At 34.7% G+C, this 21,947-nt stretch overlaps 1 protein-coding gene across 2 annotated transcripts; it reads left to right on the top strand.

Annotated features, from left to right (window-relative positions):
* The first annotated feature begins 1,948 nt into the window (after positions 1–1,948).
* Positions 1,949–20,260, top strand: MS3_00003341 (uncharacterized protein). 2 transcript variants are annotated; one of them, XM_051211105.1, is made up of 15 exons: positions 1,949–2,142; positions 4,075–4,149; positions 4,185–4,229; positions 4,276–4,368; positions 6,693–6,759; positions 8,204–8,328; positions 9,486–9,581; positions 10,495–10,553; positions 11,601–11,673; positions 13,411–13,556; positions 15,211–15,380; positions 15,936–16,116; positions 17,849–17,930; positions 18,693–18,766; positions 19,262–20,066. In XM_051211105.1, exons 1-15 carry the CDS (start codon positions 2,098–2,100, stop codon positions 19,449–19,451), a joined length of 1,521 nt encoding a protein of 506 aa, XP_051071139.1. In that variant the 5' UTR covers positions 1,949–2,097; the 3' UTR covers positions 19,452–20,066. The 2 variants fall into 2 exon arrangements, with proteins under 2 accessions (XP_051071139.1, XP_051071138.1); XM_051211104.1 differs by having other exon boundaries at positions 15,211–20,260.
* The last annotated feature ends 1,687 nt before the right edge of the window (positions 20,261–21,947 follow it).

Below are 21,947 nucleotides of genomic sequence, written 5' to 3'. Positions count from 1 at the left end.
CTATATCGAGACAAGTCCACTTCTGTATATCATTGCATAGATAGATCAGGGACGTAACAGTGGTGGCGACAGAGATTCATTATTTTGACTGGTCCCAAACAAGATGTCTGTATCGTTGGATGACCTCAAAACTATTCTACAATTTCAGCAAGCGAAAAGCAATGCAAATTGAACGAGATTTTTGGATGCAATGACACAGAAGCTCTCGTTTTATTCAACGCCAACTTCTCAATTAGATAAATGTCAGTACATTACAAATTCCGCTTGTGAGCTCAACTATTATCCTGAATCTGATATTATATTTGACTCCTGGCTTCATCGTTTTGAAGATATATTCCGTGCCAAATGCCCAAATCTGGATGATGCAGCTAAAATGCACTTCTGAGAAAACGTGATGCCGCGAAGGTACAACAAAGGTGGAACCTTCTGGTTTACGGTCATTAAATCCGATAAAATCTTCTCTGAACAAAACAAAAGGAAAACACAACATCATGCTGACGATCCTCTATCACCATGTTGGTTTTGCGAAGCATGTTATTTTGTTAAGTTCATTTCGTTCAATAATCATAAGTGTCGCCAATGTCATCACACTGAGCATAAAGAATTTCGCTATCCATCAAATAAACGCCAGTCAACATGACGTAGCTGAAGTATGAGATAACACTCAAATAGTCAAATCAAGAGCACAATAGATTTAGAGGGAACGGAAGTATGTAAACGCATTATTGAAAAGCCTATTTGTTTTCAGATAGACACGGATTCCTACATTACACTGTTTTCCAACAACACTTGTATCTCCCCATATTCAGTCAACAGAATATATTGCCTGGGATGCTTCAGGAGATAAATTGAGTCTAACAGAAGGATTCAAGTACGGAGCGCAATTCAAAGAACAGAAAGCTTTCAAAGGTTTTTGAGTTATGGTCACTTCGCCAATGATTCAAATGCTTCGAATGTTTCGGATGCTCCAGATTTTATACCTCACATATGTAAGACCACATCTAACGTACTACATTTAAGTGACTAGCATATGTTGCTTAATAGATGGCGAGACAATTAAGTGCGTTCGGCGTTTGTGGACAAGTTAAGGAAGGATCATTCAAAACTTCTTAACAGTGACTGCTTAAAACGCCTGAACACTTGCCGCTTATCACGTCGTAGAACGCAAGGTGACCCTATAATAATACTGCATATCATTGGTAACGATTCGGGTGTTAACGTGTCTCATTATTTCGCTTCCTCTGGAACTGATAATCTTTGAAGCCATATCCAACAATTTAGAAAACCGTGTTTTAGTGATCACAGATGGGGCTCCAAATTTTTAATCAAGTGGTTGATGATGGTACAGGTATTCAGTGTTTGACGCCGCTTTAACCAGTAACACCCAATATGAAGCGTACCCACCAATAGAAATCAAAAGACAGAATCGAGGAGATGGGATGATATGTTTGTTGTCAATATATCGAGAATCGTTTGATCTAATCTGGCTAGCGATTGCAGTAGATGTTGAGCACGGCGTTCCCACACGTGATCTGGTGCGGATGCATGATCAAGTGCCTTCAGCTAGGTGAGTTGATTAAAACATCTGGTCAGCATCCAATGTCGAAAACTTACAGAGCTATTTATTTTGTGCATTTATTTACCGCTACATGGTCAACGAATAAGACTTCCTACCTGAACATGTTGTATTAGCCTCATCAACGTACGTGAATCCACACCCAAACACGAGCTGCAAGGAATACCACTGATCCCTCGACCTAATATACTTATTACTAGACACTGATTAAGAAAATTGACGAGACACACCAAAACGCGGTGACAGCTGGAAAATGAAAACATCCAAAATACTCGACAATACTTAACATCCGATCGGAAATCTGTTGGTTTTTCTATTTTCATGCCTTACTACATCACTTCGTAGTGGCAAGACAAGCATATAACCCGCCGACTGAAGGCAAATCGTTTGTGTCAAGGTCAAGCCGGGCGGTGTATTTAAGTTTTCTACGTTTCATGTGGTGATGCTGCGCTGTCTGTTAGTTTCTGAATGTTCTTCGAAACTGCAAGAGTCATCGCATTAATATACTGCTTGGCATACGCATGAGCGATTCTCATGCACCAAATGAACCTTCAGATGTTAATAAGGTAATATTTGTTTTCACTTTTTCTAGCGTATTGCAGTTTTTGCAAATTTCCCCGTCTAAATGTCTACCTAAGAGAACATAGAAACTTTTTTTACGTTATTCTCTTGTAATTTGTTCGTCTTGCGTCCTTCGTCCTTTCGAATATGTCACGCCAAATATTCACTTTCCTGAATAGTATGTTAAATGGGAATGATTAGATTTGCGTTGTTTTTTTGTTCAAGTACCTAATTGACGCACAGTTTATTGATCAGTAGCCAACGCAAGAAAAGCAAGCATCTAAATGTTTAAGCTCACGGTAGTTTTGTGTGAGGGCTTCTGTTCAGCTATATTTCATTGATTTCAACTGTGCAGCATCCAGAACTTCGTCTTTTATGTCCTACTCGCTGCCTTCTCGCGACGAGGGGTGTTGTTTACATTGTTTAGAGAACGAAAAGCGGGTGTCCAACGCTTTAACCTGTTTGGTGGATATGCAGAACCCACTTATGGGAGTTGGAAAACCCTGATTATCAACCGGTGGTGCACATAGACTCCAAGATCCTTAGGGAACAAATGGCGTATGAATCTATTGTTGGTCACTGGCTACCATGTGGACTGCATCGCCTAACGTTGCCCCACTGCCTTGTCGATTAAACCTGTAGATGTGTATTGTAAAACTAAAAATATAAGTTTTAATGAAGGGAGGTTTTGTGTGTATGGTAATTTAGTTGACTTGGTGGATTGAAATTCATGAGTCTTTTCTAAGTGTTGTATATCATGAAACGTGTACCTAGTTTGCCAACGTGGTCACATACGTTATTCTAATATTTGCTGTTACCATTCCTGGGATCAAATAAAATCTAAGGTTGGAAACTGGAGAAACCTCGGTTGCATGTATGTACTACTCTATGGATCCCTAGAAATTAGAAACGACGTCACAAATTTCTCGCTCACATTATGCACATTGTTACTTATATTTTCAGCTAACCCTCGCTATTTATTTTGTAAACATACTGCTTTAAATTGTTTATGTCAGCAGACGCAACGTTAGTTTTTCCCTAGGTTACAGCTCTTAATATCATGAAAATATTACCAACTTAAAACCTGTTTTCCATCCCTTACGTATCTACTTGCTAAACTGTTTAATTGACGTTTGTCTTTTCTAGCCTATGGCCACTTGCAAACTAACGTTTGGTTGTTATTCACATTTATCGTAAGAATAAACTGTACCAAATCACTGCTCGTATATTGAGCTTCAGTTCCGCAAATGAAACGCCCGAATCTTCCAAAAGCACATCATTTTGGATACATGAAGTGGATACAATATAAACTACCCAAATATTTCAAGGTGAAAGAGATGTAAAGTAATGCATCCGAACTACTTAAGTCCGTGACCCGAGGCCCTCATCCACTAACCTCCATCTAAGATATATGTTATCAAACTACCAGGACAATTGTAGACTTTAGTGTTAGCAACTATCAGTGGCTTTGTATATTGCTATTATTTTCAAGGGTTTGAGTCTAATGCCGTAAATGTTTAGGAATTAGAGCTGGTGATTTAAGTAGTGTTAAGTCCTTTAAAGCATTTTAATATTGTGGAATAAATTGTGCAGTTTCTAACGATTGCTTTCTTCCATTTGTCTTTTTAAAATGGCCTTAAATTAATATTAATATTAGCATTTAAGTTGGTCGATATTAAGTGTGGGAAGAAAAATTCTAGCTTTATTGCTACTTTCACTTAGTTGACTCAATGAATAAACCTTCTAATTATTATGCTTAGATTTCCAGCCATCAGCTTGTTACCAAACCAGATGTATCGACCTATTTATATTTGCTTGGAAATAGTTAACGTTAACTATACCCATCTTTATCATACTGTTTCATCATTCCGACCTCTTTTAAACAATGTGTTCGTTTTCCAAGTCGTAATATTTATCAGTTACCGATATTTTTTCAGACAGAACTATTTAATTTGGATAATCTTAGTTATCGAGATGAAGGAAATAATACAATCGTAGTATCCAATACAAAGGTTTGTGAAACTTTCTAAATAAATCACTTTTACAGACTAGTTTGATATTGCGCATTCGGAAAACCAATGTTGGACGAAATGTAAGTAATACTGTCATGTGATTTGTTACTAAGGGTTTTACTTTAGGGATACTGGTCTAAAGCTCACACCAAACGATCTGAGATATTTGCGAATCAGCGTATACTTCTTCAGTTCGGTTCGCAATTTCTTCGCAGCATAGTAAGTTCCCAAAGAATTTATTAGTCACTAAATCTAGAGTTCTGTTTTATTTGGGTTTTTATTATTATTATCAGCTTTATTGAGTATTATATTTTTGGTACAATATAGAATCCTCAACAGAGTATTTCAACGTGACGTTTTTTTGTTTCTTCATCGATATTGATGATAAACACTGTGTTATTGCCAGTTAGATATTAGCATTTCAGAAATTGACATTCCTTTCAATGCACATTGCTAGTCATCAGGATGTCTTCAATTGTAAATTTTTGTAACTTGTACAGCGAAAGGTCGTAAACTTTTCACAAACGCACCTGAATACGTCATGTAATTAATTCACATAATAATCTGTTAAAACAAACAAGGAAACAGATAACTTCTCGAAATATCTAGATGGCAAAGACAGGTAGCCCAGATATTCAAGCAGGCCGCCTAGGTATTCACTAACCATTCCTTTGTGTTCAAAGCGAATGTGTCCCACTATTTTTAAACTCAGTGGATCTTTTAAAGTTCTAAAGTCATAACTATGATTATAATCATCCGCGCAACATATTGTTAGCAGCAATTTTTCACATATGACGTAATAATACCATGGATACTACGATACAAGTAGACTGCGTGTCAGTCTGTAAATTCACTGTTTGGGTGAAATGAATCCATCCGTTTATACTAGTCGGTCGATAAAAAACCAAATAAAACAATTTAATCTGTTGTACATAGCACATTTGGCTGATCGATCATTATCAAGCCGGTTTTTTTTTCAGCGCATCACCCTCCAGTCAGTAGGACCTGGTTTAAATGATTAATTGGTTATTCTCATGCAGTATAAAACTTATGAAATTTTTTAGGTAATTAAACATACTAATTGAATTCTATTATTTTACATATAATGAGGATTTTTTGGAAATAACTAGTTCACTCATCACGTTCGACATTTTATGCGTTAGTACTTTCCAGATAGGCAAAACGGTTTACATCACATGACCTTTGTTTGAAATCGAATAATCATGTGCTTTAAAACCGATTTCGACTATTGATAGTCCTTGCACTAACTAGCAGTCAGTAACAAAACTTTAGTTTGTGCTAATTGATAATTTCACCAATATAATTTCCTATTTTTAAGGAAGATGTGTTTTTTGAGGAGTGGCTATTGTTCATTTATTTTATACATTCACCTGTGTTTTGGATAGTTTTCACTTACTGATCTGCTGAAATACTTATTATTTTATTCACGAGCGTAACAACTTATAAGGTTAGCATCGTATTACTGATTTGACTTTACGTTTAAGAAGATAGTTCTGAGTTTTTATGAACAGGCTTAACTGTTAAAATGATTAACAGAATGCTGGCCGGTAGGTTATGCACATTTATACAATATAGCTGATTAATAGCGGCTTATTATGCCGGATTATTGTCTCAAGCTTCTGAATGAACTGATGTAAAAAGTCAACAGTGATCTGAGGCACAGGTATTTCTTTTAACGAAATTATCTGGTTGTACATGGAGTGTTAAACACAAAAGTGGACATGCTTGAACCCAACCGAAGCTGCTACCTTGACGCGGTGGTCGGGCTTGCCTATCGTGATGACCCAACCGAGCTATATTGGCTGGAACATATGTTCCTGTAGGTTCTACCATGCCAGGCAGGTCGATTGGAGAACGGTAAGACTAAAAGCAGCAACTGAAGGTCTGAGGGAAAAGTCGTACTGCTGACTGTAGAGAGGTGTGACAGCAGTAAGGTGTTTCCCTCAGACAACCAGCATCTGCAGCGATGCTGCCTTCCCACAAGGAGGGGTGGTATTAGAAAAGGTCCACCCCAAAATGTCACACCTTACCTTACCTCACGGATTTCCGTCTCCGGCGGTAAGGCCCTTTGAAGAACGGAGCTAACACATTAAAAACCTTCCACGAAAAGGCCGTGCGTGACCGGCCTCAAACAGATGTCCCTTGGGCTCTGCGGTCACGCTCCCAGGTCTTTAAGACCAACACTAATTCAATTTCCTTTTCAGGTTCCTCAAGAAATACCCTTCCACGGTGTGGGCAGCCGGGAAGTGACACCAGCCCTCATACCCGTAACAGCACACGAGACCAAGTTGGTCACATTCAAACTTGGACATTTGAAACAGGTGATTGAAAGTTTTCGGTTTTGTATGCCACTTAAGAGCGAATGAAGTTACAACGTGGCCCCTTGCTATTATATATATATATATATATATATATATATATATATATATATATATATATAACTTTTAGTCCTAATGTGTTATATTCACTACACTTCTTCCTTATTCCTAATAACATCATTATGGTTTGAATTTGCATTTTAGCATCTCATCAAAACAAGTCCCACGTTTCTTCGTGAACTAGAAAAATCAATCGAACCTTTTAGACCCGGTAAATGGTTCTTCATAGTCTTTTTTCTTATTATTGTACAAATGATATTCTATGATGTATTTAAATTTGAATGAAAACATTAAACCTTTAACATTGCTTTTTTAACGATCAGATGTTCTCTCGAGGATGACTTTTTCCATTGAATGTACTAACTGGATTATTTTCCCAATGAATAGACTGATATTTTCCAGATTACAAAGTGCTTTCGGAAACTTATTGTTTATATATCGCGATTATAGCTGTACCGCTCAACTCTTCAGGAAAAGTCTTCGAAGTCATAAGCTTCTTCGTGTTTAATGAGTTCAGACAGCCATCGTTTACAAATATCGCTAAATGAATAAGTTATCGTAAGTCTGTCTTGCTATGCTATACGCTTGTGATACTTAGTATGATTGTCAGTTTGTTTGTGAGGCGAATTTTAATGTCAAACGGGACTTGAAATTTAGTATTATACACCAGGATTAATTCCTTTCTTACCTGCCTGATGGGCGTAATTAAACCAATTTCCAATAAATTGGGAGAAAGTGCAGAAAGATCATTGACAATGAACCTATCTAAATCGACCCAGACAACGCTCTCGTGAATCCAGAAGATGACTTGTTTTATTTAAGATGCATTTCTATCACCTCTCAAAACAGTTCTCCTCATATCTGGGTATCAAATGAAGAACTGAGAAATCCTATCTTTAATCAAGATTTATTTCAAAAATATATGCTAATAAGAGACTGATCAATTGCAGTCCTGAACGTCAATTAGAAAATTCAAACAAACGATACAAAAAATGCATCAAGGATTTATTTCATTTGAAACAAATAGAAATTGTTTCTCATCCCAGGTGCAGTTGCGAGAACTGTAAACAGAGATGATAAAACGACGTTGTTTCTCTGACAACTCCCTAATTTTTCTGACGTAATCATCATAAACAGTTATAAAAAATTAACCAAGTAGGACTATATTTCCCTTGGTACATGATATTACCCCAACATCAACCTGGACTAACACGGATGATACATGTTCTGTGGCTCGAAAAATTAAGTTTTTAACCCTACTTCACGAGTCTTCTGAATGCAGAACTGCATAATACAACAAGCTAAGAGCTGAGTTTTTCCATTGTTGCAACCAAAACTGCCTCTTTTCCGAAAGGTATATTACATTATTGAGAGCCAAAATAAAATTCATCTAACCTGCAGAATATTAATTTACAGGAAACTTTTAATCGCAATACTATGTATGTTTGCCCGTAGTTTCTGTACACAACGCTAAACTGCGTATATTATGTGTGAATATGGTCTCCATTGTGTGAAAAATCAGTAAATGGAGAGGAATTCCAAAATCGCTTTCAGCAGTGAGGGTGTAGTGACTGTACTTTATTTCAAAAATCCAAATCCTTATATCCTTGATGTCTCCTCAAATATCCTCCTTTACATTTCTTTTTTCACTACAGCCTACCGTAAAGTCAAAGGAGTGGACCTTTCTGAAAATTTCGTTTTTGTCACATCAGATGCTACACAGATGCCATCACATCTTGTAAAATATGCATTCGGTCCAACTTTAAGCGTAGAAATCAAGGTAATAATCATATTCTAATCCTAATATATTTTAGTTATTAAGGAGTTGGTTATCAAGTTGGCAGTTTAATTATGAAACATATTGCTTTTAATTAAACAAGAGAAAAGGTTCAGGATATCAGTTGTTCAGGTTATATTAGAGTTTTCAAGCAAATTCTATGCAAAAGATTGCTTTGATAAAGTTAAATTAGTTCCTGTGAACGTTCCTATTGGAAAAGTATGCTTAGCCACCGCGTTATCTGACAATTTTCATTTAATTGACTACGAATAATTTCCATAATTATTGTGTGCACTAGCTACGTATCATGGAGCATTATTTTCAAAACAAACTCGAACTACTGGTTGCGGTAATCTGCCAAAGCTTCGATAATATTAGTCATCGATGTCCTCATGTGAACCTACATGGAAGCTTATCTCCAAGATATATATTAGCACTTGTTAGTGAAAAAGAAATGAAAAATTGTCGTTTTGACTTCATGCGGCTGATATCTTTATAGTCACCAGTGCTATGGCCAATGTCCTCTCTTTTGTGCTTTACTGATGCCATTATTTAAATTACTGTATCACTTAATTTATTTACAACTTTAAAATCATATCGGTAATGGCAGATCTAGTAGCTGTTGTAATACGACTGCCCTGGAATTCATTAGTGTATAATCATTTCTGTCTACATATTCTTTCAACTAAAACACCAAATACATAAAGTATCTCAACCGCTTTTGGTAAAATATTTAGTTAGCTACTGAAATATGAGGCGTAAAAATGTTCGTAGCGCTGATTAGGAACTACTCAGTTTCATACATTTTAATCCTTAAATAACCACCTAATACGTTTTAGAAAACTGAACTAACAGCAAGCCAACTAAGCATGTAAACATATCGTACAGAATTTAAGCCATTGAAATGTAAAATATGTGACCGAAATCAGTTGACCGTGTTACTAACAATTAATAATTGATTGATCAAAAATAAAAGTATAAACGTTACAAAACAACTAGTGTTCATTACTTTGCTTGTTTTCTAAACTCATATTCAGTTGATAAATTTTCATATTTCTGTTCATAGTTCACTGGTCTCTAAGCCCATACTAACTTTAAACAAATATTTATATTCAGAGAACTGCATATGCCATGTGGATTTGATATTTTTCCTTTTGCAGCCAAAGTTTGGTGCTATCCCAATATGGCCTGCTACTGGAGTCGTCAATCTAGTTAAAAACTCGGCTTCACTGTTCTGTTTAAGGCAAGAACATTCTGTGAGTTTTCATAAATTTCGATCGTTGTGGATGTTTGTTGTTTTCCCTTCCCTTCAACGTTTTCCTTCAGGTTCCTCTGTTTAATTCGCATATATTATATATATCCTACGTTAGCATATATTTCATCCTTTGTCACAAGAGATCATGTCTATTGCCTTGTTTTTTACTTTATTTCTAGTTTGTCATAAATTCTTGTTCTTTCATTTTATTACCATGGACACAGTCTTGTATGGACTGGGTATTTTGAACAGACAAATATTTTCCCTTAGTCGTATATACATTTATCCTAGATGTTTAAGTTATCTTTCGCTTGAGAACCATGGACAGTAATTGGCTCATTGTTTGTTGAAGGCCATCAACTTAATCCTTATCTGTTACACTATAAAACGTAATGCTGTTGCACTCAGAAAATGTTGTACCACGTTTCCTCAACGTCAGTTGCTAGCTGACTACTTCAATTCCAGATTGATTGCATTATAAATCTGACTTTCTAATGTTGATTGTTTCGCTAATAATTAACAAGATGTAACAAATTATAGAATCAGCTTTGATGATTTGTTTATTGATAATTAATTTCAAATACTTGCTTTCACTTGTGTTATACATTCGTAATCCTCAATATTTTAAAAAGGAGTGAATAATTATTAAGGATGCATGTTAAGCACTAGCAGGAGTCATGTGAACTTTTATTAGTTTGGTATTGTAGATATTTTCGAAAATTGATTAATAGTTTCTCGATGTTTCGAAATAAACTAGACGATTGAAGTGTTTACCGCATTAACATATACCTGAATTTTCCAGCACAAGAGCGATTTTATTTATTAAAGTATATTTTATACTGTACAAAAATAAATGTTTAGATTTTTGATGTTGTATTAGCAGTTTTTTAAGTTGCTACTTTGTTTATTTTCAGAGTAAACGATCACGTTGGAAAGATCTGTCAACATATTGTCCTTGTGACCTATTTTCTGGGTGAGTGTTTACATATACTTTATACTTGTTCTGACCTCATTTTCTAACGAATAATCATTCTATACTTGTATATTTAGCATCAACTATTATTCCACTCGTAATGTACATCTGCCTAATCGTATAAATTACAAGAAATTTCTTATAATTTAATTCTAATTCGAAGTTAATAAATTTACCTCGTTAACCATATCAGGATTTAACCTAACCAATGTTTTTAAGTAGTTTTTCATATATATTTAAGCATTCCTTGTGACAATCAATAAGCTGTAATTTTGGGCCGCTTATACTTCTAATCACTCTCTGATTTTGTCGGAGATATATTTTAAGAGCTATACCTTGGTGAAATCGTGACCATTAATCCTACCAAAATGAAGTAAAAAACCATCACAAATCCCCTGAAATGGTCAGTGTGTTTATTCTCAACTTTTGAAAACAAATTTTAACTCCAAAATAACTGTATCCCTGAGACATTGTGTCTTCAAAGTAGGATTAATTATCCAACATTATTTATTTTGCCCCATGGGTTGGTGAATCCAATATGTGCTAGTTAAGCATGGTTTAGTTCTTCGGGTTATTTCTTGCGACTGTAGATTAAGGACTGGTATTTTAGTAATAATAATATGTTGATAAGCAACCTAAAATCGTGGATTCAGCTTAATAGCAAATCATTCAAATATTTCTAAAACTGTCCTTTAGAAATAGTTGCAGTTATTATGGTATAATCACTTATCCTTCATTGTAAAATGATTTAAAATTATCTGTTAATAGGAAAATATGCGGTTTTATTACTTTAGGCTTGACCACAAAGTAAGTTTACTTCCTCGTTCAGTTCATTCATACATGGTCTTGTTATACAAATAACAATTATCTTAAAAACTGATAATCATTAGAACGATGTGATAACATATATGATTGGATTATGTATTTGAGATGTTAACCTAGTCGGTATTTCTGTGGTCAGGATCATATTTTTCACTTTTTTAGTATATTGAATTTCATGCATCTGGTTATTTTCATATTTCATCTTTTTTACTAAAAATAATTTAGTGATCATGACCGGCTGGTACATGGTTTAAATGCTCTTCTGACTACGCCCCAAAATAATTTTCGAGTTTACTTGGTAAGTCAAATAAAGTCTATCTCGGTGTTTCTGTGATCTTATTACTAAGTTTTGACGTCGTTATTACAGTGTTTTAAGTTAACACATTCTTCACAACATAAATTACACTTTCGAAGTGTTCTCTACTTGAGTGCGACGCTTCTGTTTATAAAATATTGGAGACTAACTCTTCACTTAAAGGAAAGCTTTTGTGCTTGTAATTTTTCACTTTTTCAAAGCAGGTTATGCACCAGCTTTTTATCCTAGCTACCACTGTCTCAGTAAAATTTTCATCAAACCATCATGATGCTTTATTAATGAAACTGAAGTTCAAGTGATGTTTTTCTGTCTCATTAACAAATAAAGCATCTCACATTTGTTCACGATAACGAGAATGTCTAAATCCGTCGTGTTTTACGGGCCTTAAGCAGATTTCATTATAAGCTGTACTGTCAAAAAAACATCACGTCCTGTTTTTCCATGCGATAATTAAGGTAGGTATCAACTTTTATGTTGTTATTTACTTCTGTTTGCAAAACTCTTGCTCCATTCCTATACTACTTTTCTTAAATGCTGCCTGTCAGCAGTTTACCCAAGCACCCCTCCGTTCTAATTCGATGTCTCACTAAATGTACTGGAAACTCGTCATATCTTTAAAAGCAGACTTCCTTGTTATGGTTCTCAAGGTGTCAAAATTAGTGATTGAGAACTCTAAGCAAAACTTACTATCATATCCGTTATACGGAGGTGCGTTATTTTTGTAGCCTAATAATGTTGTATGTTTTCTACTTTCCCTTCCTGATAGTTTAAATTTTGAAATTGATTTCATCTGTGTGCTGCAAAAAGGTGTCACAACACAGGTCAGTTCACTATCAAAGCTATCTTAAATTGTAAACTACAGTGTGTCGAATACACCACGTATTCTACCTTTTGTTTATCAGTTCTTCTTAAACATTCAACGAGATGTCTAATTACATTTGATCGTAACATGAAACATAAATATTTAGAAAGCACATTGTACCTTGTGGTTAGCTCCACGTCAGTAGTTTGATACATTATCAAATAATTTTCGGAATGAAATTTATATATGTATGTGCACGTTCACATCACTTCCTTTTTTTTCATCATTACTGTGTAAACAGGCAATCTCATTATTCGCAGTTCCATAACTGGGTAAAACCCATTTAACAAAGCTCACCGTGATTCCTCTCATAATTTAAAGTACACAACCACTAAAAATAAAACACTTAATACCAGCTTAAAATGCCAGTAACATATACTGCTTGTCGAAATTGACTAATATGGTCTATTTTCACTAGCCATTTCTCATTTAATGTGTGTAGAGGCGTAAGATTTGCTGAAAGTAGTACTGGATAGAAATCGTCTGCTAACAACTTATCTGTTTGGTATCAGTTGACACCAGAACACTAACAACTTTTATATGTGAGACTTAAATTTCAAATGTTTGTTATATGTTGTTCGATAGATATACGTCTGTGGTCTCTTAGTCCAGGTCATCATTTTCCAACAATCAAGTACCGGTCTTTTTAACCCACGTATATCATCACTTACTTGACCATTACTATTTGTACTATTATATGCGCTGCTGTTCTACTATTTAAAATATTATTATTATTTTCATGACATTCATATTGGTAAGTGACAGTTTTTTATTAATATTGCTGAGTCATATATATATTCAGATAAGTAGATAATGCGTTCCTCATAAGTGCCGAAAGTTTCTTTTTTATTATGTAGGATAGTCATCCTATTTATTCTCACGACGTAGATAAACTAGATTATGGCTTGAATAAATTTTTTCACTTGGAAAATAATTCAATTTCTTCAAGTAAACAACAAAGTGAACTTCCTAATGGTTTTGATCATGGGAATGTTTGTAGTTGGTAGGTTTCTTCATTTCGTTTATAATGATAGGTTTATTCATGTGGTTTTTTAGTGACCGTATATATATATATATATATATATATATATATATATATATATATATATATATATATATATATATATATATATATATATAATTATTTATTTGTAGTATAAACCAATAAACCGTTAGTTATTTGTTAAGTGAAACGTTTCGAATGAAGGTAATGTCTCGCCTAATTTAGTACCTGTCTGAAGAAATGGCGTTTTTGATTAATAGGTTTTTCACACTGTCGTGTGAAATCAATATTAACGTTTATTTTCACAAATTAAGTCCATTTTTGTGAAGAAAAGATCGTGTTATCTAGTTGGTTTTTTATTACAGGTTAGTTCTCTCTTCTTCAAAGACAGTAACATATTCTGTTACCTGATTATCTATCATCGCTTTTAGTTAGATAACTTTATGATGTGCCTTGCGGTCATTGCTTGTTACAGTAACAAAATCAAGTTAAATCTCTTCAAATTTGATTTTTCTACGGAATATAAAGTTATCCTAAACGTTTCGTCTTTTCCCTCTTCATTGGCATATGCATTATTAACGTTGAAACGTTTGTTGTGTGACAGACATTCATCCTATCTGGGAATCATCACCTAGACTTAAGTTCCAGAGCCGATTTTCACCACTGGACTTCAACCTAGTAACGTTCATTTCAAACACCATCGCGTTATCCACTTAGCTACTGAGTCCAGGTAGCCACTTGTGCAACTGGTATGAAATGTCATTCAATTTAAAATGGTTCTGATTGTCTTGTCATTAATTCAAGTACATTCAACTGACGAGTCGTAAATAGAACAAAATGAGCATCATGGATCCCACTGTTAACCAAATCCCGTCAATTCTGTATTAACTTATGTCGTAGTAGTTATATCGAGACAATCCTCACAGGACGCATACATACCAACCAAGACTGACCAAGTCTCAGTCAAAATACCAATAACGGGATAATTCAAACCATTTCAAATTAAATCAGTTCCTTTCGTAGTTTTCTTTTTTTTCATAATTTGTGTGTTATTAAGAAGAATAAATTCTGTTATACTATTGTGCTAATCATAATACGTGTATGATTGCTTTTCCTTTAATTTTGCTAGAATATTGTAGTTTCATTTTGAATTCATGTTCTGGTATTGGTATGCAATGTACCAAATATTTTTGTCTCGTGATTACTTTTTGGTAGTGCTTGTAAAAAGGAAAACACAATATTGTGAAGAAATCGACCGGTGATAATGAAACAACAATAATAATGTCTTTAATGTATCATTTGGATTAAGAGATTTAGTTTCTCCATGCTTTATTACTCCTTACTTTTTTATCAAGGAGAGTAGTAAAGATATCTCAGGACAACTAAAAGACCACTCTATAGAGTTATCCTTGATAATATCTCAAGTAAGTTGTACGATATCTGATACCCTATTTATTGGGCTATAGCGTACAATCAGATGTTAGCTCAACAAAAATGTTTTGAAGCCCTCTTGTCTGGTGTTTTGAGGTCGTTGCGTTATATTTCTCTTTCACGTGTTGATTCATGATTCAAGACTACTTCTGCTATATTTTTGATCTTTTTTCGGTGTTTTGTTGCACGGTTGCTCATATTTATTTAACTACTTATGTCTTAGTTCCGAAGAATGTCAATTCGTCAATGATAGGGATCGATTGATACGTGGTACTCTACTGAAAGCATTATTGCACAAGTTTGACTGTACAAATGATGATACAAAGGCGCTCATTCCATTCAACTCAACTGATCGCCAACCTTTTTCAATGCATTGTGCATTACATGCGGATCGTAAGTAAACAATTGAATTATTTGTATTAAACAAATAGGGTTCTGTGTCAGTTTTTCTTGTTGAATAATTTGAGGGAAATACTGAGTACTGTTCATCATTTTACAAAACAAGCGAGTGAAAACTAGAATATACACTTTATTGTTAAAAGGGCCATTCGGCTCTATGATTTCACCTAGTTTATGCTTATTTTAAAAATTAGCTCACCAAAACTCAATAATCAAAATATCTAACATGATCTTTATTTCTGGATTGATTTATGCTTCAGCTATTTAACGTTGTTAGCATGTTGCTCAATTAGCAATGTTTTCATTGTCTTGTTACCTTTAATTAATTTTAAACTTCGCTCATCATACAAAATTCCAGTTATTCATATTAGGCCGTATTGCAATGTTCTGTTCGCTTGTTTGATGTTTTTATTTTCATGTTGTATTGTGTCACAGGCCATTAGTTTTTCATCATACGACATTCATATCCGCGAAAAGCTTTTCAAAATTTACCATTTTGGTGTCTTATATATTGTGTAATATTGGCTTTTCTCTCTTTCATGAACACAGAAAAATTTCATTCAACTTCATGTGATAGTTGTTATAGCATACAAAGAAATTGTACACTACCAGATGGTTGTGTTTTACAACGTATACTTTCTGTTCAATTATTGATCACGACAGATATTGCTTTTATCTTTCCGCATTATAAACGTGTACGTACTTTTTTAACATCACATGGATGGACATGGTGAGTGACAATTAATTTTAAATGGAAAAATATTATTTTACTCACAGACGTCGACTTATTCACGATCAATTAATGATATTATTTGGTGTATGTTCAAGTTAAACCCCTCAAATTAGGTGATATTTTGTGTATCTATGGTGTTTCTTTTTGGTATTTTGTGTACAGATTGTAAACAGCGTATCAACGTTTTGGATTATATGGACAGAAACGTTTATTTAGATGTCTAAGTTTTCGGTTTCTTGTAGTATTACTAAATTTTGCTTGTCAACTTACCCAATCAAATATTTATCTAAGATTGTTTGTAAGGAATTTAATCTCTCATGGTTATATATATAACAGTTAAGAAAATCACGATACCGCTCCACTTTGTTTTTTATTATTTTATATTGTGTCTCGTTGTAGTGTTTTAACATGGTAGGTTGGTGGTCGTATACTAAAAATTCTTTGTTTAGAATTTTCTGTATCTACATACATATCCACATGTATAAACATATTTCCATTAAGTTCATAAGGTTTTCAGAAAAATCAATGGTTGATTATTTTCATCCCATATCAACTTTTGATATCCATAAAATAGAGTGTAGAATGAAGAATTCACTAACAGTAATGCCATTTGTCAATATTCTCCCCTTTCTATGCTGTTGTAAGTTTTCAATGGATTGCACAACATTTATTTCCACTTTTGTAATCTTGCCTGTTTTATAACAATATTGTCTCGTCTGTCTATGCGTGAGACCTGATAGGTATACCTACAGCTACTATCACGTGCTACTTAAAATTAATGATTTACAAATTACATTATAAGTTGTTCATTTAAGGATTGTTAAAAAGGTATAATCATAGTGTCACATTACTATCTCTGTACATCTTTCTAGTTTGCTTGTTATGAAAGCTTCTTAAGTGTTTTTGTTTTCAAGCTAGATCTTAACTGTAGGAACTATTTAATTCTTGAGATTTTGTCACTATTCATTCTATCAGCAGTATACGGTTTTATTCTCTTCCTGTATGTCATTTGATTTCTTTTCATCATATGTTTTGTTATTGACCATTAAATCCCAGACATTATCCTCTACGTCACTTCAAGTGCATATCTAACTATAAATGGAATGTCAATCGTGGCGAACTTTATCCGCGAATATCTTGTGAAAGATAAATACACAATTATTCTGCTACCTAGACGTGTCTTTTTATCCGAACATAAATCGACTTTAGTTAAATAGAATAAAAATCAAATAAGAACTAGTAGTAGGCTCAATTCTTTCTGTGACTTTAACAGATTTAATGTTAGTCAACGCATTTGCTTTCTGTCTTAACTCAACAGTAAACAATTGATCGAACTATATTTTAACTCTTATTTGTAACATCTGTCTGCTACAAACTATGAGCCTTGCTTCATAATGCAGATGTAATCAAATGTCTATTTTAATCTCTGACATACTTTGATTGGTTCTATGTGAAAACATTTTAGATTTTAGACATGATTCTCGACATCATTAACGCTTTCGAATAGTGGATAGCGTTCACCTCGTAATTTATATACGTCAGAACGTATGTGTAGTAAACATACTTTATCCACTTTAATCCTATACAGACTTTTGTTATGTGCTTTTGTCCCTTCTCAAAGTGGGACATCTGTTTGTCTTCGTTTGTTATATATTGTTTGCAACTTCGAACACAATATTGTTTCTCTTATTAAAATATTGTTTTCTTTGGTCAAAATAACGCTTTTCAGGGAGATGTGGCTTAAACTAGCACAGAAAGGTGAAGTGTCAAAATATTTGGACACACAAGAAATCGCTGAAAGTTTTGACATAGTAAGCTTATTTTCTTTTTGTTCTCTCTAAATTATGGTAATTGGAACTTCTGTTATATAATCGAAGGTCTTTTCTAAAAAATGGTGGCTTTTCGTCTGTCATACGATACACTTCTCTCACCACTATGTCGCGATTGTATGGAATCACAAGGGAACCCCCCATTTAATTTTACATGAGCTTATAGGTAGAAATAATTTCTCTCAAACCTTCGAACACTCTTCACATTGCCTGTTGAAATTTCTACAATTGCAACCTATTCATTTCAAGTACCAATGCTCTTCCTTACACAAGCCCTTCGTGGATTGGGATTCGATGAGTAAACGAGGTTTATAATTGCTGAAATGAGTGAGTAAAATGTGGAGATATAAGTAATCGTGAGACTTAATTATTGACACAAGCCCTCGAATGAACCGATTTCAAATAAAAAAACCACCACCCAAAAGATTAACTTTTTAATCTAATAAGGTAACATGCTTATCTACAAATTATTGTCAGAAAAATATGCATGAATCGATGACGAAAGTGATTAGAGTTAATCAGTTTTGTACGTTACCCTCCAGTGATTTAAGGCCTGACTGTCAGGGTTAGTTCTAGTTCATCATATTATCGCCTACTTCATTTTGGAATTCAACCTAAATGGTCAGCTCGCTAATGTATTGCGATAGACTTTTCAAATACATTTTATCGTGATTTTATATGCAGTGAAACAATTTAATTACCATAAGAACCATCTTTTATTTATTATTCCTGTGATTTTTGTAGGTTGAAAAATATTTGATCGCCTTGATTGCTCGGGATTGCTCAGTTATGATAACTGTGCAACGTGCAAAACCTGAGTAAGGATTTCGCTTATTTTTCATATCACTTTAAACATAGAAGGTCTGTGTATCTAATTCGTACATCATTTTATCTATTTCCTTAAATACGTCCCCTATAAGTACCAAATACTGGTACATCTGTTTCATTTCCATACAAAATCTTACGAAGTTATTGAGGCCACTTTTATTTATACTAAAAAGTGAATGATACTTTCCTATAACAATATAAACCCTAATACAAAGTCAGTACTCCTGTTCGTCACTAGTGTGCGAAAAAAGTCAGTGGATTAATCTTTGTTATTGTGTTCTAAGTGAATTCAACAAGCATCTAGTCTAACCGTAAATGTACTATTTTGTGTTCATTAAGAGTTATCTAATCTGTAAGCTAACGTCCCACCAAACATGGAGTACTGAAAGATTGTGATAGTAATACTGATATTTTTATGTTTTGAAGTATTTTACACTTAGGTCTATTACAATTTCATTTTATTGTTATCTCCCCTCTTTTCAAAGCTGTCCACTACCATCATCTGTTATTTCGGGCACATGTTGTATTCCCAGAATGTTAATTAGTTGTGCCATTATAGATCTAGATCCGAAACCCTTGGATAAACTACGTGATCGACTAGATTTGGAGACAGCAGTTGCAATGGAAGCGATCAATCGACAGTTTAAATTGCTTTTACCGAAAAGTCTTTCATAATATATATGCTCAGATTCTTGTATTTTCTGTATTGGTTTTCAGCATTTGTTTTGCCTTGACTTTTAAATACTCCCTTTTTGGACACATATAAACCTACCCCTTAGTTTGGATATCCATATTGTGATTAAAATTTTCTCTTCTCATATAAAAAAGTACTTATGTTCTGTGTTGGATGATCTTTAGTGATAAAAGAACGTATGGGGAGTAATTCAAATACCTCTTTTTTGTAGGTTTGTACTCGCGTGCCTATTTTGTATGCATGATATAAATCATAACAAATGTAATTTATTAGAACTGTTATGTCTCTTTTGAAATCAACTGGATATTTCAGTTGATCCGAGTACTACAGTGTGCTTCCAAATTATAATGTAAGATTTTTCGTTATTATTATTGGTTTGTTTGTGCTCTCGTTTTAATGTCTAGATACGACGGCAAAGTTTCAAAGTTATTTTCTTGGTCCCCGACCTAACACTCACAGACTTTTTGTTCTTGCTACATTTTTCCCCTTCACAAAACCAACTAGCTCTGTAGAATTTCGCAACATTTTGTTATCTGTACAGTGTAAAATAAAGAAGTATTGTCATCTTGTCAATAAACTTCACAAGTCAACTAAAATGTCGTTTTCCTTGGCCACATAAATAAGCATAGATGTGAATTAACATAAGAGATGTTTCGCTGGCACAACATATAAGGGACTTATTTCCGTACGAATAAAGAGTCATACTGTCTATTGAGATGTCGGATAGCGTTATAAATGTAAATACGACCCTAAAAGTTTATCAAAAACACCACTGGTTTATAAAAAAGCGATAACAAAGATTCGAGTATGACAGCATGAATTCATTTTATTTTGTTCGGTCCTCGTCAATGCTCACAACCTATAGTGCTCAAAAATCGAAACTACAAAATGATTTCAAGTTATTTACATAAATGTGTTCATTTGTAAGCTATTTTGATGATGTAAACGTATTTAGGATGTTAAACAAAGTATTGCAAATATATTTATTACATCGAAGGATATTCTACAATAAATAATAGTTAAATGCTAAAGAGCTAGAAATAAGTGTTTATGTGGTGAACAAACGGTAACAAAAAGTAAGAATGAAGTGAGTAAAGCCTAGTTAACTAGAATAAAAAAACTGAACAAAAAGGGAGTCCGGAAAAAGTACAATCAGAAGAAATCTTTCAGTTAAGGAAGATAAAACCACATTTTACGAAGAAAGTAAAAGGTTACAGCAGGATCGCCACTGGCTTCTATTCTGAGCCATATCTGATAACGTCTCTAGCCACTGTGTAGCACCATCTCTCGGACCCAGTCGGGAAAAAGACGTAATGATCGAACTATTTTGTTTTCTATATTGCGCTATGCCAGGGAGTGGTCTAGGTTCAACACAGGCCATCCGTTTGTAGCTTTCTTTCATGGCACGACACATATCTGAAAACGTCTCTAGCCACTGTGTGGCACCATCTGTAAGACTACAACCAGGAAGTTGTGGAAGACCGACAGAAACCAGTCCTGTACAGCTTTCATACCGCGACACCATGTCATACACTGACCACCTCTTCGCTTCTTCCAACCAGTCCCAGCGTTGGCAAATGATGCTCGACGTGAAATTCTCTGGGACGACATTCGTAGAACATGTCCAAGCCACCGAAGTCGATGTTTCAAGATAGTGACACCAATTGAATTATCGTCTCTGTGCGCGAACACACGATGCTGAACCTCTGCAGTACTAACATGGTGTTGTCACTGGATATCAGCAACCCTTCGCAGACAACGATGATCAAACACAGAGAGTCGTCAAACATCCTCAACTCGGAGAGGCCAGGTTTCACAAGCACAGAGCAGAACTGCTCTCACCGACGCGTTGTAGATCCAACCTTTTACAGACAGACTGACATCACGAAGGCGCCAAACATGGCCCAGATTGGCATAAGCCGCTCTAGCTTTCACTATACATGTATTGATCTCATCGCTCACGCCACAACCAGCACTTATGCAGCTACCTAGATACACCAACTTCTCGACTACTTCTATCTGCTAACCATCCAGGGTGAGTACAGGATTAGAATCCTGCCAGTCTTGTAAAAGTACTTTGCACTTCGGAGGTGCAAAGCACATACCATACCTACGGACACTGATTGCCAACTGATTAAGTGCGGATTGCATGGCTTGAGCATTATCCCACAGTAAGAAAATATCATCCGTATACTCAAGGTCGAGAAGTCTTTCTTCAGGCAACAGATCCACACCACCATTACTTACATTCATCAGAGCTGTTTCCAGAATCTCATCGATGGCAAAGTTTAAGGGGAATGGTGAGATTGGGCAACCCTGTCTAACCCCACTGCTTGGATGGAACAATGGAGAGAGGTGGTTGTATGCCCTCACTCTGCCTGAGGTGTTTGTATATAGGGCTTTTAGGATGTTTATAAACCTCTCAGGCACACCCTTCTTCAATAATCAGTCCCAGAGAACAGTCCTGTCCAACTAAT

Source organism: Schistosoma haematobium, chromosome ZW (genome assembly GCF_000699445.3).
Source record: "Schistosoma haematobium chromosome ZW, whole genome shotgun sequence".
Classification (NCBI taxonomy): Eukaryota; Metazoa; Platyhelminthes; class Trematoda; order Strigeidida; family Schistosomatidae; genus Schistosoma; species Schistosoma haematobium.
The sequence above is the reverse complement of the archived record's forward strand: the minus strand, read 5'-3'. Positions and strand labels throughout refer to the sequence as shown.

Bases quoted from the DNA above. Each gene is read 5' to 3' on its own strand.
- MS3_00003341 (XM_051211105.1), top strand. From the start codon at position 2,098: ATGAGCGATTCTCATGCACCAAATGAACCTTCAGATGTTAATAAG. The intron at 11,674-13,410 runs GTAAGTCAAATA...TTTATTATGTAG, and splicing joins ATAATTTTCGAGTTTACTTG to GATAGTCATCCTATTTATTC. The intron at 15,381-15,935 runs GTAAGTAAACAA...TCATGAACACAG, and splicing joins TTGTGCATTACATGCGGATC to AAAAATTTCATTCAACTTCA.